Source organism: Lepidochelys kempii, chromosome 9 (assembly GCF_965140265.1).
Source record: "Lepidochelys kempii isolate rLepKem1 chromosome 9, rLepKem1.hap2, whole genome shotgun sequence".
Classification (NCBI taxonomy): Eukaryota; Metazoa; Chordata; order Testudines; family Cheloniidae; genus Lepidochelys; species Lepidochelys kempii.
This window is the reverse complement of record NC_133264.1, coordinates 10,841,648-10,859,601: the sequence shown is the minus strand read 5'-3', so window position 1 is coordinate 10,859,601 and position 17,954 is coordinate 10,841,648. Positions and strand designations below refer to the sequence as shown.

The 17,954-nt window shown below is 42.2% G+C and overlaps 1 protein-coding gene across 3 annotated transcripts in view; it reads left to right on the top strand.

The window, feature by feature from the left end:
* FXR1 (FMR1 autosomal homolog 1) overlaps window positions 1–17,954 on the top strand; it is a 68,006-nt gene that overhangs the window by 42,564 nt on the left and 7,488 nt on the right. For all 3 annotated transcript variants that reach the window (XM_073359290.1, XM_073359288.1, XM_073359289.1), the window contains 5 exons: window positions 3,622–3,700; window positions 7,790–7,899; window positions 9,135–9,221; window positions 10,543–10,750; window positions 16,780–16,983. In XM_073359290.1, the coding sequence (XP_073215391.1) occupies window positions 3,622–3,700; window positions 7,790–7,899; window positions 9,135–9,221; window positions 10,543–10,750; window positions 16,780–16,983 (688 nt within the window). The remainder of the gene's footprint in view (window positions 1–3,621; window positions 3,701–7,789; window positions 7,900–9,134; window positions 9,222–10,542; window positions 10,751–16,779; window positions 16,984–17,954) is intronic.

Below are 17,954 nucleotides of genomic sequence, written 5' to 3'. Positions count from 1 at the left end.
AGAGCTGCCGAGCAGCCTCTTGTTCATATTCCGACCTATTCATGATGACAACAGCACCTCCTTTATCAGCCTTTTTGATTATGATGTCAGAGTTGTTTCTGAGGCTGTGGATGGCATTGAGTTCCGCATGGCTGAGGTTATGGGGCAAGTGATGCTGCTTTTCCACAATTTCAGCCCGTGCACGTCGGCGGAAGCACTCTATGTAGAAGTCCAGTCTGCTGTTTCGACCTTCAGGAGGAGTCCACCTAGAATCCCTCTTTCTGTAGTTCTGGTTTAACTTGGATTTAAACTTGAAGAGTGGTCAGTTTGGATGAGCTATTACCAGCAGGAGAGTGAGTTTGTGTGTGTATGGGGGTGGGGGGATGTGAGACAACCTGGATTTGTGCAGGAAATAGCCCAACTTGATTGTCATGCACATTGTGTAAAGAGTTGTCACTTTGGATGGGCTATCACCAGCAGGAGAGTGAATTTGTGGGGGGGTGGAGGGTGAGAAAACCTGGATTTGTGCTGGAAATGGCCCACCTGATGATCACTTTAGATAAGCTATTACCAGCAGGACAGTGGGGTGGGAGTAGGTATTGTTTCATATTCTCTGTGTATATATAAAGCCTGCTGCAGTTTCCATGATATGCATCTGAGGAAGTGAGCTGTAGCTCACGAAAGCTTATGCTCTAATAAATTGGTTAGTCTCTAAGGTGCCACAAGTACTCCTTTTCTTTTTGCGAATACAGACTAACACGGCTGTTACTCTGAAAGAAGTAAAGCTGATATTTAAGAGGATATAGTATGCACAGTATGTTCTCCTTTAATAGCCTGGAGCACAGTTCACATATAATGTTATTTACAGATCACTACTCATTCATTGCTAACTAATCAATCAGGTAGGACAAGAAGCAGTCATCTTCATCTGCATCACTGGCGATTAGGTTAGATATTAGGAAAAACTTTCTAACTATAAGAATAGTTAAGTATTGGAATAGGCTTCCAAAAAAGGTTGTGGAATCCCTGTCATTGGAGATTTTTAAGAACAGGCTAGACAGACACTTGTCAGGGATGGTCTAGGTTTATGTAGTCCTTCCTCAGTGCAGGGTGCTGTACTAGATGACCTCTTGAGGTTCCTACTAGCCCTATGTTTCTGTGATAACCCCTACCACATGGCCCCACTGTGCCCATCCACCCAGGAAGGTATGAGCCCCCCCCAATGCCAGGTGGGAGAGAGCCAGACTAGGCATACTCCGACCACTCCTCGGACCCAGTATGTAGTGACTGTGTCCAATCATTTCCTCCTTTGGGAGTCGTCTTTATTCTTACTGCCAGTTTATGGAGATAGTTCTGTAGCTCAAGTGGTGTCCATCTTACACTGAACGTTCAGGGTTCAAACCCTGCCGATAAATGCATAATGGGGGGTTGTTACAGTTGCACAGAACAGAATTCGTTTTTACTCTTTAAACAAAAGAATTCCTAGGAAATTACATACAAAAAACTGTGTTAGTTATTTAGGTTGCAAAGTCAAGTACTGAAAAGTTAGGAAATTACAGATTTTTTCATTCCCCATGCATGGTCATGATACCCTTCTCATCCCTTGAAGACCTGGACTTTGCATATGATCTCGCTCTCCTATCACATACCCAACACCATATACAAGGAAAAAAAAACTCGACTAAACTCATTCAGCCAGCAAATTGGACTGAATATCAACCGCAATAAGACAGATATCATGACCTTTAATATTGCTTCACCATCACCAGTACAGGTAGAGGATTATGTTCTCACCAGTGTAGAAAAATTCACATACTTGGGCAACACCATCAGCTAGGACAGTGGAACAAACTAGGACATCCGGAACAAGATCCAAAAAGCCAGGAGCACCTTCAGGAACTTAAATACAGTCTGGAAATCATTAAAACACAAGACCAAAACAAAACTCAAAATTTATCAGAGCTGCATACTTTCAACATTACTTTATAGTACAGAATACTGGGGAATGAGACAGTATGACGTGTCTGAACTGTCTTAATACCATGCAACCTGCTTCAGAAAAATCCTCCTGTGTTTGGTCATATTGTATCCACATGTGCAAGATCCCATCCTTCCTTAAGGTCTAGGTCCTAGTAGAATTGATGAGCCCACCTTTTGAACCCCTTGCAACTTGCTCTCTGATGCACCTCTCTATGAAGGTAGCATTTCTAGTGGCCCCTTTCTTGGCCAGAGGGGTGGCCCCTAGCATCCTCTTCCCTACACCGTTTTCCCTAGGGATAAGGTTCATCTTCGCCCTCATCCAATATTTCTCACTAAGGTAGTCTTCGATTTTTATGTCATCCAGGCAGTCTCTCTGCCAGCTTTCTTTCCAAAATTTCACGCTCATAGAGATGAGGAGAGAGTGCATTTGTTGGATGCCAGAAGGGCTCTAGTTTTCTATCTGGAGCATATTAAGTCCTTTAGGTCTTCTATTCAGTTGTTTGTTGTGGTTACAAACCGAACTAATGGCAGTCCAGTGACTACTCAGATGATTTCATCCTGGATCTCTTCATGGTTTCATTTATGCTACCAGTTGGCTAATCTAACCCCACCAGTTAGGAAACTGGTGCATTCTGCTGCAGCACAGGCGCAGCACACGGCTTTCTTGGTGAAAGTACCTATAATGGACGTTTGTAAAGCGGTGACGTTTTGTCATCAGCCTACGCTTTTGCTTTGTGTTATGCCATTTCCCATCAGTCCAGAGACCATGCCAGTTTCAGACTGGATGTCTTACAGTTACCTCCATGATTGTCTCCTTGTGAGTCATCTACAATGGAATGGACATGTGCAAGCACTGAAGAACAAAAAACAGTACCTACCATTCCGTACCTGTTGTTCTTTGAGTTGTGTTGCATATGTCCATTCCATGACCCCTGTCTGCCTTCCCCTCGTTATCGGAGTCTGTTCAGTATGATGGAACTAAGGGGAGTTGGGAATGGCTCTGCCCTCCTCTACCCGCACACAGTGGCGCGAAGTGGCAGAAGGTGCTCGAACCGTGCCAACGGGTATCACTGAGGGGAAAAAGAAGAGGAATACTTGTGGCACCTTAGAGACTAACAACTGTATTTGAGCATAAGCTTTCCTGAACTACAATTGTGCACAAGATGAAATGAACATATGCAACACACCTCAAAGAACAATAATTACAGAAGGGTAGGTAAACTGTTTTTTCTTTGTGATGTGATGTTAGTTATATAGATATTTCTGTACAAGCATATCGGTTCAGAAATTGCGTGCGCCATTTTGGGGAAAAAAGAATATATAGGCTTCCCAGTTGATGATCTCTCTAAAAGTCAGTGAGCTGTTGCAAGATAACATAAAGGGGATATTTTTGAGAGTTGGTTTTAATTGTGGTAAATTGCAGAATATAAAAACTTTGTTTTAAGTAGCGTGAAAACATTGTTTTTCACTATTTATGCCACTCTCTTGCCCCTGTTTTGTTCCTGAGCTTTTAAAACTCCGTTATTGCTTCAACATTTAGTTCAAAACTAGATGAATTTAATCTCGTTCCTGCTCTTGTCTGGAGGATTTCCAGCTGTTGTAACAGGGCTTTATTTTTACCATATTGCATTCAAAATAAACTTCTATTGTGTTCATTTCTAGAGTGCTGATGCAGTAAAAAAGGCTAGAAGTTACTTGGAATTTGTGGAAGATTTTATTCAGGTGCCCAGAAATCTTGTTGGTATGTAATACTGCTAAAAGTTTAAAACACTTGAAAATTTGGGGAAAGAAAGCCTGTTCAGTATGACTATGCATAGAAGGCTTAGATGCCAGTATTTGACAGTTTCTCCCTTCACTCAGAAACTAAAACCTTTTAAAATAACAATAGGTATAACAGGAGTGTTGAAAACATCTGTGTTGCACATGTGGACATCTTGTTGTCAATTCTATCTTGTAATTAATTTAAAAAATATTAAATAGAATGCTTAGATATTATGGTTGCGCTTTGAGATTCATAACAGATTCAGACTTGTGCAGTCATATGCTTTTAAATTTTCTGCTTGTGTAAAGTTTAAATTGATAAATGAGGAATGGAGCCTAAAAAATCCTCTGTAAAAATTAATGTTGAAAATGATCTTTCAAAATTAAGTTTAAAAGAAAATAATTTCCTTTGAACCCTAAGAATGGCATGGTTATTCAACTAAGATACCATTGTCCAATGCTTGGTCCTATTTGACTGGTTGTGCCTTCTGAATAGTGTGCTGCAGTATACACAAGCAACAGTATGATAGTCACATCCTTTCATGTATGCTAATCATTCTTGAGGTATCATGTGTCCTTTTAGTTGAGTTTTTCAATCTGGGGGCAGAAATACTTCTTTTTTTATGGATGAAATTCCTAAAACAATTAAAATGTATGCTTCAGCTGGTTCTTTAAATACCCTTATGCAATCTCTGAGCTGCTCACAATTATCTTTGAGGACAGGAAAGGTCTCAGAAGACTGGAGAAGGGCAAACATAGCACTACCTATCTTTAAAAAGGGGAACAAGGAGGACCTGGGGAATTATAGACCAGTCAGCCTGACTTCAATACTTGGAAAGATACAGGAGCAAATTATTAAACTATCAGTTTGTAAGCACCTGGATGATGATAAAGTTATAAATAGGGCTGGGCCGGAAATTGCCATTTTTTTTCGGGATTCCCCAATCAGAGGATGGGCAAGGCACACAAGGTCATGCACCCCCAGATTTCTACCTGAAGACACATGACTCATCCCCAGGGCAGAGGCTGGAGCAGAGATGACAAGTGGGTGGAGCGAAGGTTCACGACCCTCCCCAGATTTTTGCCCAGGAAGGGTGACAGGGCCAGGCCATGGCTCCCCGCCCTGGGGAGGGGGGAGAGGCTTGCAGGGAGGCACTGACTGATGGGCTGGCGCTGCATCCTAGGCCTGCACCAGCCACCCTGCCACCATGACAGGGATCGTGACACTGCCCCCAACTTCAAATGTGAGGCCGCAGGTGCTCCCTTCAGCCACTCTCCCCCCCCCCCAAACATTCCCTCCAGCATCCCCCCCAAATACTTCCTCCAGTAAACCTCCCCCCCGGTACCTCCTCCTTGTACAGGCACACCCCTTGAGCAACCCCCACTTTCAGTAAACAGACTGGGCTAATTTTTAAGTGACTTGGGCTATTAATGCAATAGAAATCTGGCAACCCACCTGACTCATTCCCAGGGTGCGGGGCAGAGGCTGGGGACTGGTTGCTGTTGAGACTCACTGCCAACTTCTCCTTGCTTCACACAGGCTTGTGCTCAGCAAAACCGCTGCGGAGCTTCCCCTGGGCAGGCAGGGCTCCTTCACCATGCTGCAAAACAGACGATGCTTGCACCTGCTCTCAGCAGTGTCCACAACACCTCTCCCCCATTCACCTCCCCTGAATACAGCTGGCTCCTTCCCACTCCCCTCAGCACACAGCTTGCAGTAGCCCTCAGTATTACAATATAATACAATATTTTTTGCATTAATGTAATGCATATTCTGAATTTCCAAAATATACGGCTTTGAAAATCTGAAATTACTCTCTTTTCATTGCTGGAAAATGCTGGCCCTAGTTATAAGGAATAGCCAGCATGGATTTGTCAAGAACAAATCATACCCAAACAATTTAATTTCCTTCTTTGATAGGATTGCTCACCTAGTAGATGGGGGAAAGCAATAGACATGATATGCCTGGATTTTAGTAAGGCTTTTGACACAGTTCTGCGTGATTCTTATAAGCATATTAGGGAAATGTGATTGAAATTACAATAAGATGGATGCATAACTAGGTGAAAGACCATAGCCCAAGAGTAGTGATCAGTGGTTTGCTGTCAAATTGGGAGGGCGTATCTAGTGGGGTCCTGCAGGGGTCAGTCCTGGGTCCAGTACCATTCAGTATTTTCATTAATGACTTGGATAATGGAGTAGAGAGTATGCTTAAAAATTTTTCAGATGACACCAAGCTGGAAGGACTTGAAGGCATTTTGGAGGACAGGTTTAAAATTCAAAATGACCTTGACAAATTGGAGAATTGGTTTGAATTCAGCAAGATGAAATTAAATAAAGACAAGTGCAAAGTACTTCACTTAGGAAGGAAAAATCAAATGCACAACTGCAAAATGGGGAATACCTGTCGAGGTGGTAAAGGGATCTGGGTGTTTACAGACTGAATATGAGTCAACAATATAATGCAGCTGCAAAAAAGGCTAATATTCTGGGTGTTTTAACAGGATGTCGTATGTAAGACACAGGAGGTAGTTGTCCTGCTCTACTCAGCACTTGTGAGGCCCCCGCTGGAGCACTGTGTCAGATTCTGAGCACCACAATTTAGGAAAGATGTGGACAAATGGGAAAGATTCCAGAGGAGAGCAAGAAAAATGAGAAAAAGTTTTGAAAACCATGACCTTTAAAAAAACTGGTCATGTTTAGTCTTGAGAAAAGAAGACTTAGGGAGGATCTGATAATAGTCTTCAACTATGTTAAGGGCTGTTATAAAGAGGATCAATTGTTCTGCATGTGCAGTGAAGATAGGACAAGAAGTAATGGTCTTAATCTGCAGCAAGGGAGATTTAGGTTAGATATTAGGAAAAGCTTTTTAACTGTAAGGGTAGTTAAGCCTTGAAATGGGCTTCCAAGGGTGGTCATGGAGTGCCCATCTTTGGAAGCTTTTAAAAACAAGTTGGACAAACACTTGTTAGGGATGGTCTAAGTTTACTTGGTTCTTCCTTAATGCAGGGGACTGGGCTTCATGACTTCTCGAGGTCCCATCCAGCCCTAAATTTCTATGATTCTATGATTAGGATAATTCCTGTCTCTTAAGCTGTTGAAAAATAAAGGTTGGTTCCCACTTCCTCTTCAAGATAAAACACACATTTTCCTAAGGCTCCTTGTCCCAGTGTACTCCTGGACTTCAGTTTTATATATCCTCTGATAGAAGGCATCTCATTAAGCAGAGTGCTTCTAACATCATACTTTGTCATGGGTTCGGTGCTAGGAGAGGAATGCTATCTACTGAATCATCCAGCTACTGAAACACCCCTGAGTTTGGAAGTCAATTATAAAGGAATGACTACTGTATGTCTCAGCACTGTTTATCTCATGAGATTTGACAAGATCACTGTGCAAGGTGGTATGACTGTAGGTCTGAAAGATCTCTGTTTCAGAAGAACTTTTTAAAATTCTGGGTTAGCTCCATTATATAAAGAAAAGGAGTACTTGTGGCACCTTAGAGACTAACCAATTTATTTGAGCATAAGCTTTCGTTAGCTACAGCTCACTTCATCGCTGTAGCTCACGAAAGCTTATGCTCAAATAAATTGGTTAGTCTCTAAGGTGCCACAAGTACTCCTTTTCTTTTTGAGAATACAGACTAACACGGCTGTTACTCTGAAACCTCCATTATATAGGAATCTAATAGTTCCTGGTTCTTGTTCAGATACATTGAAATAAAGCAAGAAGAGCTTGTAAAATTATAGTACCATTGAATCTTAGCCCTGATTCAGCCTCACACTTGAACCTAATCTGGATCCAGCCACCACCATCCATGGCACATATCTGATTTGTACACTGCATTGATTCTCCCATTTGTACCTTGTGTTGTCATATGTACCTATGTAAAATAGATGAAAAATGTGACAGAAAGTCCAAGGTAGTGGATAATTGGGCTCATAAAGCATGACTTTTATTTTATTACTATTACTGTTTTAGTACATGTAACTTGGAAATGACAAGGAAACTATGTTAAAGAAAACTTTTAAGCATTGATTCAAATATAGCTATTTTCCTCCCCTCAAGGAAAAGTTATTGGAAAAAATGGAAAAGTGATTCAGGAGATTGTAGACAAGTCTGGAGTCGTCCGGGTCAGGATTGAAGGGGACAATGAAAACAAACTGCCCAGAGAAGATGTAAGTTATTTAATCTTTCCTTCAACTATTAAACTTGTACTTTTGAAAATTACGCTAATGCAATTTATTAACAAATGGTTTTGGAAGGAGCAAAGGCAATACTGTTTACTTTCTGTGTAATATTAACAAAGTATTTGTAGAAAGTTGACAAGTCTGGGAAGGGGTGGGGTACTGGATCACTCAGTGGGTTAATTTGGGATCTCCATTTCATATATAGCCCAGGTTGTTAGTATCTAATGGCTGTTTGGTTGCCTATGAGACATTATTTTGGTCTCAATTCAGTTGCTGGTCGGCTGGTATCCATATCACAAAAACTACTAGAATTGACACTAGATGGGAGGGACTCTTCTTGGCATTCCCAGGAGAAAGGTCAAAGAACTGGCTCTGGAGACTGAATTATCCTTTCACCCTGAAGGATGATCCTTGTAGGTTTTGGTTGAGGCACCTTTGTGGGTCAGAGTAGAGGAAGATAACACCGCAGCTGCCAGTGCTGTACCTATTGCATGGATGTACAGAGGACTTCACTCATCAGGGCTGTCAAACCAGCACCTTTCACCAACAATAAATTTACATTTAAACTTCAGCAACTCAGGAAAGTTGATTAAATAAACATATATTTCTCAATAACAAATTCTTTGATTTGAAGTATCATTTCTCTCACCTGATCCCGTGCACAACTGTCATGTAGTTGCTACACTCTTTATTCATGACAATACTTATTTGTTTTTTATTTAGAAAACATAGAGCTAGAACTTTGATCCCTTTAAGGTTCATCTGTGCTGAAAAGATGGTTTAACTTGCTAGTGAAGGATTCTCCCTTTTTGGGGAAATTTGGGAATGGCATAAAACCGCCACAGCTACTCCTATGCAGGCAACTAGTGAAGTGGGCATGGCTGGAAAGTGGTATGGACTGAACGTCCCCATGCCCCAGCAGTCTGCAGCTGCTGAAATGGTCTGTTGGGGCCATAGGCAGCCAAGCATAAATTATAACAATCGTGAAGCTTCTCTAACTTACAGTAGCCTGAGATTCAGAGAAGTGCAGAAATGTCTGTCACTGTTGCCTCCTTCCCCGACTGTATCTAGTGTATACAGCCCACGGTCCAGGCTACATTGTTATGCGTGGTGTTTGTAATTTATTTCCAATACTTAGGCAGATAATTTGTTGTTGGTTTTTGTGGGGATTTTGATAATATGTTGCTCTTTTTGAGAATGATTATGTAGTTTTGTTTCTACAGGGAATGGTCCCATTCGTATTTGTTGGCACTAAAGAAAACATTGGAAATGTCCAAGTTCTTTTAGAATACCATATTGCCTACCTGAAGGTATGTTTTTATCTTTGTATTTTGGAAATGCTTATTAGAGGAAATTATCAATTTATACTTACATTCTTGAGCAACACCTTTACGTCAGTGGGAGTAGTAGAAGTTCAGTTTCTCTCAAGATTAGCCCTAAGGTTGCATGTATGGCTTCAACTTTGTTCCCTTGCACATATGCATTACGTTGGCCTTAAATTATGTGATCACAGATTATCTAAAATACAAATAAGGTTAATAAAATAAGGCTGCAGGAGAACATTTTTGATAAATATATATATATTTGATAAAAAGTGTGTGATCTCAAAATTCACCATATTGTCTTGCAGACATGCAAGGGAGCAGAGATAATGTGTTTTAACCTACATTTTTTGCATGTCCTAACTTAACAGTTCAATTTTAATATTTTAACATAGGTTCTCCTTTGAGTGATTCTGCATGAATATAATTCCATATATGTGTGCATTCCCAGTGCCCTCAAATTGGAGACTGCAAGCTAGCATTACTCATCAGAGCAGCACACGTACCCTGTCCTTGTGCTGTGGACAAAGGATATAAAAGAGCAGAGTCATCCTCACCCCTTCTTGGTTCCTTCTTAATGCATGTGGCTACTAATTGGAGCTCCCCATGGTGCCTGGCTCATAGGCTCTGGAGCCCTTTCTTACTTGTTTGCAAAGACAGTGTTCTTAGTAGTGATAACATCAGTTAGGTGGCTTCTGCACAGATGATCTCCAACTGGACAGTAACTGTTTTTCTTCAAGATGTGTTGTGAACATATATATTCCACAACCCGCATTCCTTGCCTGCTACATCAGAGTCTGAAGACATCAGGATTCCTGTCAGAAAGAACTGAGTAGGGGTCAAAGTGGCTCCACCCTTTATACTTTTAGTCCATGGCTTGAGCGAGTGCAACACACATGTGCCAATCTGACAGCTAACTCTAGCTAACATTCTCTAACTCTAGGTGGTGCGTGCCCAGTGTACTGATGGGGAATATATATACGCATAACATGTCGTGAAGAACAACAACAGTTATGGGTCAGTCAACTGTTTTTGCATGTGATGTGCTGACTCCAGCTTAACTAAGCACAAAGTATAAAGAAGGAATTAAGCATTAATGAAGCATAAGCAAAGTAAATACACTGCTACGTAAGGCTTTCTCTGGCCTTCAGACAGCTATCAAATAGATGACGTTGTATTGATTGGTAATGGGAGAGCTGAAAACCTGTTAAACAAACTCTGCTAAAATGACACCTGGGGTTGAGTTCACTTTCTAACAACATATCATAATGCTATAAAACTGGTTATGATTTTATCTCTGTGAAAATAGGAAGTAGAACAGCTAAGGATGGAGAGGCTCCAGATTGATGAACAACTGCGTCAGATTGGTATGGGTTTCAGACCTTCTTCCACCAGAGGTCCTGAAAAGGAAAAGGGCTACACTACTGATGAGAGTACACTCTCCTCAGTACAAGGGTCCAGGTCATATAGTGGAAGAGGGAGAGGTCGCAGAGGCCCCAATTATACATCTGGTTATGGTGAGTATTTTTAAATTACAGAACAGATATGGAAACTTCTGCCTAGGAAAATGATGCTGCGGTTTATTTATAAATATATATTCCATTTTTAGATAAGTTACTTACAGCTAATGCTATTAGTCTGTCACAGAGGTCACGGAAGTCATGAATTCCATGACTTTCCGAGACTTCTGCAGTGGCCAGTGTGACTAGGCCAGGGGCTGCCTGAGCAGCTCGGGCGGCCCCCAGGCCAGCTGCACCGGCTGCTGCTGGGGCAGTCTTGGGCCATTGCGCCCGTGCCCCTCAGCAGCAGGAGTTTGGGTGTGGGAGAGGGCTCAGGGCTGAGGCAGGGGGTTGGGGTGCAGGAGAGGGTGAGGACTCTGGGCGGCACTTACCTGCAGGGGGAGCTCCTTGGAAGCAACTGGCATGTTCAGCTCCTACGCGGAGGCTCAGCCAGGCGGCTCTGTGTGCTGCCTCCGCCTGCAGGCACCATCCCTGCAGCCCTCTTCCTCTCTGCCTCCCACCCCACACACATGCAGTGCCCCTGGCCTTCTCCCCCCCCCCCCCCCCCCCGCCAAGTTTTAGTCAAGGGTATATAGTATAAGTCATGAACAGGTCATGGGGCGTAAATTTTTGTTTACTGTGCATGACTTGTCCATTTTTACTAAAAATACCCGTGACTAAAACGTAGCCTTACTTATAGCGTGGAACACACTTGAGTGACTGCAAAGCTTGGCTAACATAGGAGGTAGAGCACCTTAATTATTAACATAGCATCTCAAATGACCATGAGGCCTTATGAAGATCCTTTTTGTTTGCATTCCTATTGAAAAGATGTTTTAAATTGAAGAAAAATTAAAATGAAATGAAAATCCAGTCACTGAACTTGGTGAGAACATGCCCTTTGACAATAGTATAGTTATATAATATTAAGGTGTGTCAGGGAAATGGTCTGTGCAACTGTACAAAAACTCAGAACAAGACGCAAGTTAAGCAAAGAAAACCATCTATTGAGTGTCAGATTTACATACATGTTTTCGGTTGCAACCAAAACAAATGAGGAGTCTCTGGCTGTGCTTCTTTTATATCACTGCATTGATTTTAAAGACTAAAAATAATTATAAACAGGTAGCACTCTCTTCAGAGTTTCCTGACTAAAACTAGTCAGAAAATTCCTGTGTTCTTTTTTAAGGTTCTGAGACTGAGTTACTCTACGCCCGATTTACCTCTTAAGGTTTCTCCCCAGTTTCCCCCAACTCAGGGTGGCATTCTTAAGAACTCTGAAAATCTAGTGCAGAACCACCGGTTGGTTTTTAACTCCCTGTAAGTCTCCTCGCCTCCTTTTGGCTCAGCAGGGCTCTTTAAGATTTCCCATGTAGTTTTAATTAGAGATCTTACTGAATTCCCCTCATTTACTTAAAAAGAAAAATCACACAGAATCTATTGTGAAGTGCTGCTGACTGAGACTTACTGCCTTTTCCAACCAAGAAGTGGCTGCATTTCAGTGCTGGATAGACATGCCTTATATACATGGTTTTATGGAGCACTTTGATCCTTCAGAACAAAAGACGCTACAAAACCATAAACATACGTCACGTTTGTTTCTGTAGTAATTTGTGGAGTAATTCTAGGTGATATGGAAAAAAATAACATTCAGGAAAGAGAGTGCCTGTAATTATTAAAAAAATTATTTTATGATTGGGCTCAGGTATGCCTCTTTTCTGTTTCTAAACTGGGAAAGAGTTTGTAATGAAGCCTTGTGGATGGGGGGGAAGTGGCAGTTGTGGTATATCTTTACCTTAGTAAGACTTTTGATACTATCTCACATGACCTTCTCATAAACAAACTAGGGAAATACAACCTAGATGGAGCTACTATAAGGTGGGTGCAAAACTAGTTGGAAAACCGTTCCCAGAGAGTAATCATAGAATCATAGAATATCAGGGTTGGAAGGGACCTCAGGAGGTCATCTAGTCCAGCCCCCTGCTCAAAAGCAGGACCCATCCCCAATTAAATCATCCCAGCCAGAGCTTTGTCAGGCCTGACCTTAAAAACTTCTAAGGAAGGAGATTCCACCACCTTCCTAGGCAACGCATTCCAGTGTTTCACCACCCTCCTAGTGAAAAAGTTTTTCCTAATATCCAACCTAAACCTCCCCCACTGCAACTTGAGACCATTACTCCTTGTCCTGTCCTCTTCCACCACTGAGAATAGTCTAGAACCATCCTCTCTGGAACTACCTCTCAGGTAGTTGAAAGCAGCTATCAAATCCCCCCTCATTCTTCTCTTCCGCAGACTAAACAATCCCAGTTCCCTCAGCCTCTCCTCATAAGTCATGTGTTCCAGTCCCCTAATCATTTTTGTTGCCCTTCGCTGGACTCTCTCCAATTTATCCACATCCTTCTTGTAGTGTGGGGCCCAAACCTGGACACAGTACTCCAGATGAGGCCTCACCAATGTCGAATAGAGGGGAACGATCACGTCCTCGATCTGCTCGCTATGCCCCTACTTATACATCCCAAAATGCCATTGGCCTTCTTGGCAACAAGGGCACACTGCTGACTCATATCCAGCTTCTCGTCCACTGTCACCCCTAGGTCCTTTTCCACAGAACTGCTGCCTAGCCATTCGGTCCCTAGTCTGTAGCTGTGCATTGGGTTCTTCCGTCCTAAGTGCAGGACCCTGCACTTATCCTTATTGAACCTCATCAGATTTCTTTTGGCCCAATCCTCCAATTTGTCTAGGTCCCTCTGTATCCTATCCCTGCCCTCCAGCGTATCTACCACTCCTCCCAGTTTAGTATCATCCGGAAATTTGCTGAGAGTGCAATCCACACCATCCTCCAGATCATTTATGAAGATATTGAACAAAACCGGCCCCAGGACCGACCCCTGGGGCACTCCACTTGACACCAGCTGCCAACTAGACATGGAGCCATTGATCAGTACCCGTTGAGCCCGACAATCTAGCCAACTTTCTACCCACCTTATAGTGCATTCATCCAGCCCATACTTCTTTAACTTGCTGACAAGAATACTGTGGGAGACCATGTCAAAAGCTTTGCTAAAGTCAAGATACAATACATCCACTGCTTTCCCTTCATCCACGGAACCAGTAATCTCATCATAGAAGGCGATTAGATTAGTCAGGCATGACCTTCCCTTGGTGAATCCATGCTGACTGTTCCTGATCACTTTCCTCTCATGTAAGTGCTTCAGGATTGATTCTTTGAGGACCTGCTCCATGATTTTTCCGGGGACTGAAGTGAGGCTCACTGGCCTGTAGTTCCCAGGATCCTCCTTCTTCCCTTTTTTAAAGATTGGCACTACATTAGCCTTTTTCCAGTCATCCGGGACTTCCCCCGTTCGCCACAAGTTTTCAAAGATAATGGCCAATGGCTCTGCAATCACAGCCACCAGTTCCTTTAGCACTCTCGGATGCAACTCGTCCGGCCCATGGACTTGTGCACGTCCAGCTTTTCTAAATAGTCCCTAACCACCTCTTTCTCCACAGAGGGCTGGCCATCTATTCCCCATGTTGTGATGCCCAGCGCAGCAGTCTGGGAGCTGATCTTGTTAGTGAAGACAGAGGCAAAAAAAGCATTGAGTACATTAGCTTTTTCCACATCCTCTGTCACTAGGTTGCCTCCCTCATTCATTAAGGGGCCCACACTTTCCTTGGCTTTCTTCTTGTTGCCAACATACCTGAAGAAACCCTTCTTGTTACTCTTAACATCTCTCGCTAGCTGCAGCTCCAGGTGCGATTTGGCCCTCCTAATTTCATTCCTACATGCCCGAGCAATATTTTTATACTCTTCCCTGGTCACATGTTCAACCTTCCACTTCTTGTAAGCTTCTTTTTTATGCTTAAGATCCGCTAGGATTTCACCGTTAAGCCAAGCTGGTCGCCTGCCATATTTACTATTCTTTCGACACATCGGGATGGTTTGTCCCTGTAACCTCACCAGGGATTCCTTGAAATACAGCCAGCTCTCCTGGACTCCTTTCCCCTTCATGTTAGTCCCCCAGGGGATCCTACCCATCCATTCCCTGAGGGAGTCGAAGTCTGCTTTCCTGAAGTCCAGGGTCCGTATCCTGCTGCTTACCTTTCTTCCCTGTGTCAGGATCCTGAACTCATCAGTGGTTCAGTCAAGTTGGAAGGGCATATCAAATGGGGGCCCTCAGGGATCAATTCTGGCTCCCATTCTGTTCAATATCTTCATCAATTATTTAGATAATGGCATAGAGAGTACATTTATAAAGTTTGCGGACAATACCAAACCGGGAGGGGTTGCAAGTACTTCGGAGGATAGGATTAGAATTCAAAATGATCTGGACAAACTGGAGAAATGGTCTGAAGTAAATAGGATGAAATTCAATGAGGAGAAATTCAAAGTACTCCACTTAGGAAGGAACAATCAGTTGTGCACATACAAAATTGGAAATGACTGCCTAGGAAGGAGTACTGTGGAAAGGGGTCTGGGGATCTTAGTGGATTGCAAGCTAAATATAAGTGAACAGTGTAACACTGTTGCAAAAAAAGCAACCATCATTCTGGGATGTATTAGCAGGAGTATTGTAAGCAAGACACGAGAAGTAATTTTTCCGTTCTACTCTGTGCTGATTAGGCCTCAGCTGGAGTATTGTGTCCAGTTCTGGATGCCACATTTCGGGAAAGATGTGGACGAATTGGAGAGATTCCATAGAAGACCAACAAAAATGATTAAAGGTCTACAAAACATGACCTATGAGGGAAGAATGAAAAAATTGGGTTTGTTTAGTCTGAGAAGGAAGACTGACGGGGGACATAGTAACAGTTTTCAAGTACATAGAAGGTTGTTACAAGGAGGAGGGAGAAAAATTGTTATCTTAACCTCTGAGGATAGGCCAAGAAGCAATGGGCTTAAATTGCAGCAAGGGAGATTTAGGTTGGACATTAGGAAAAACTTCCTCTCAGGGTAGTTAAGCACTGGAACAAATTGCTTCGGGAGGTTGTGGAATCTGTGTCATTGGAGATATTTAAAATCAGGTTAGACAAACACCTGCCAGGAATGCTCTAGATAATACTTAGTCCTGCCTTGAGTGCAAGAGACTGGATTAGAAAACCTTCCAGTCCTACAATTCTATGATTTTAATCTTATGATTAAGGTTGTCATTTTAGAATTTTTCAACTACTTTTTGGAATATTGAACCAGCAATTAGCATGATCTTTGTTTAATCCTGATGCCAGTAAGTCCAGAGTTCCCTGTGCTAAGCACTGATGATTTGTGCCTACTGTCCACACCAAAAAATATTGCTTCCATGTGCCAGAGGTTAAACTATTTTGTACTCTTGGTGAATTGTGTACTAAACTGGAATGGGTGCTGTTCAGTTGCCAGTATCTTGATGTACTACATAACAAACTCTTTTATCTCAGGGAGTTCAGTTTTCAAGGTGTACCTTCATGAGATAATCACAAGTGGCCAAAATATTTTTATCCCTGATTACTTCAGTGTCTGAGTGCTTAAAAAGGCAGGAGCTGTGTTTTTAATCCAGTAGAAAATTACGGAGAGTTTGTTACCCAGAGGTATCAGATTGAGATTTATGGATATAATTTAACATAGTAGTAAAGTTGTTCAAACCAGCATTACAGTAGTTGCATGATTGAGTAGTTGCTTAGCAACTCTATAAGGTGGTAACTCTGAGAATTTTCAGAGAAGTTGCCTAGAAACTGGATTCTATAGCCCACATGTGTACATATAGATGGAATTAATCTCTCAGTGCTTGTGTCCATGTATGGAAAGACAAAATAATGTATGTTATGCATGAATTGCACTTGTCAATCACTAAAATTGCATAATAAATCGCTGACCGCACGTTTCTCTTGTTATTCCAAAACAAAACTAAGAGTTTTTTAGAGAGTAGCTAAATATCAGTTAAAACCTAAGAAACTTATTTTTATATCAGATACACATGGATCCCTGTGGTCAGTGGGATTCCTATGTGCATCTGAAGCCAGAAAGTGACCACAAATTTCATGTCTATCTCTTTTTCTTTTTTATACTGTTAAAGGTACAAACTCTGAGCTGTCAAATCCCTCTGAAACTGAATCTGAGAGAAAAGATGAATTGAGCGATTGGTCACTGGCAGGAGAAGATGACCGGGAGAGCCGACATCAGCGGGACAGCAGAAGACGTCCTGGAGGAAGAGGGCGTAGTGTTTCTGGGGGTCGTGGACGTGGTGGACCACGTGGTGGGAAGTCATCCATTAGCTCTGGTAGTGTGTTGAAATATATTTTGGGTTTAATTTTTATTGCAGACAACTGGCTGTATTTTCTCTTCTTAAATTAAGTAAATCACTATTTTAAAGTATGTATATATTTTTTTGAAATATTGCAACTTTTAAAAAAAATAGCAGGCTGTATATTGCAAGCTAACTATCAAAATTGACATATTTACAGTTGGATCATGTAAGTCATGTACAGTCATGTCAGGATTTGCTTGTTTTATGCACCATGTTGTGGAAAGTTTAAGGGCTTTGCTTTTCATCCCGTCTCTCACTAAACCTTTACTCCTAGTCCTCACCCCTTCACCAACCCACACAGATAATTAGACGTGGAAGAATTTGACTGTTACTGATTTTTATATTTAACTATGTATTTATTTTTACAGTTGCTAGAAATTAAGGAGGGTAGGTATAGGGGTAGGGTAAGGTCAGTGCTGACAGTGTGGCTGCAGGGGGCTCCCAGCACTGACACCAGACCTACAGGGGGCTTCCTGCATGGCCAGAGGGCCCAAGACACCAGGGCACAATGTGTAGGGGAGGTTGCAGTCCTGGCCCAGTAGAGCAGAGACCCCCTGCCAGGACTGCAAATAGGACAAGCCCCCGACTGCAGGGCACTGCTGAACAGTTCCTGCCCTTGGTGGCTCCCACTCTCCTGTCTGGTGAGCGAGTGAGCAGGGCTGTGACATTGGAAGCCCCACATGTATGTATCTGCTAACTAGGTGTAGAGGGCCATTCAGCAAATAAATGGATTAAAAACTAATGTTCTAAAAGTTTTTTAAATATTACATTCAGGGTCTCTTGATAATATGCTGACATGTTCTACTGTGCTATGGTGCCCTAGAATACACCCTGTTGGATTATCAGAACTAGTGAAAAAGCCCAAAGTAACTAGCATAAAACCGTAACTGTTTTGTATGGCAATGTGCTGCATGATTTTATACATTTTTGTATTTTAAAATGTA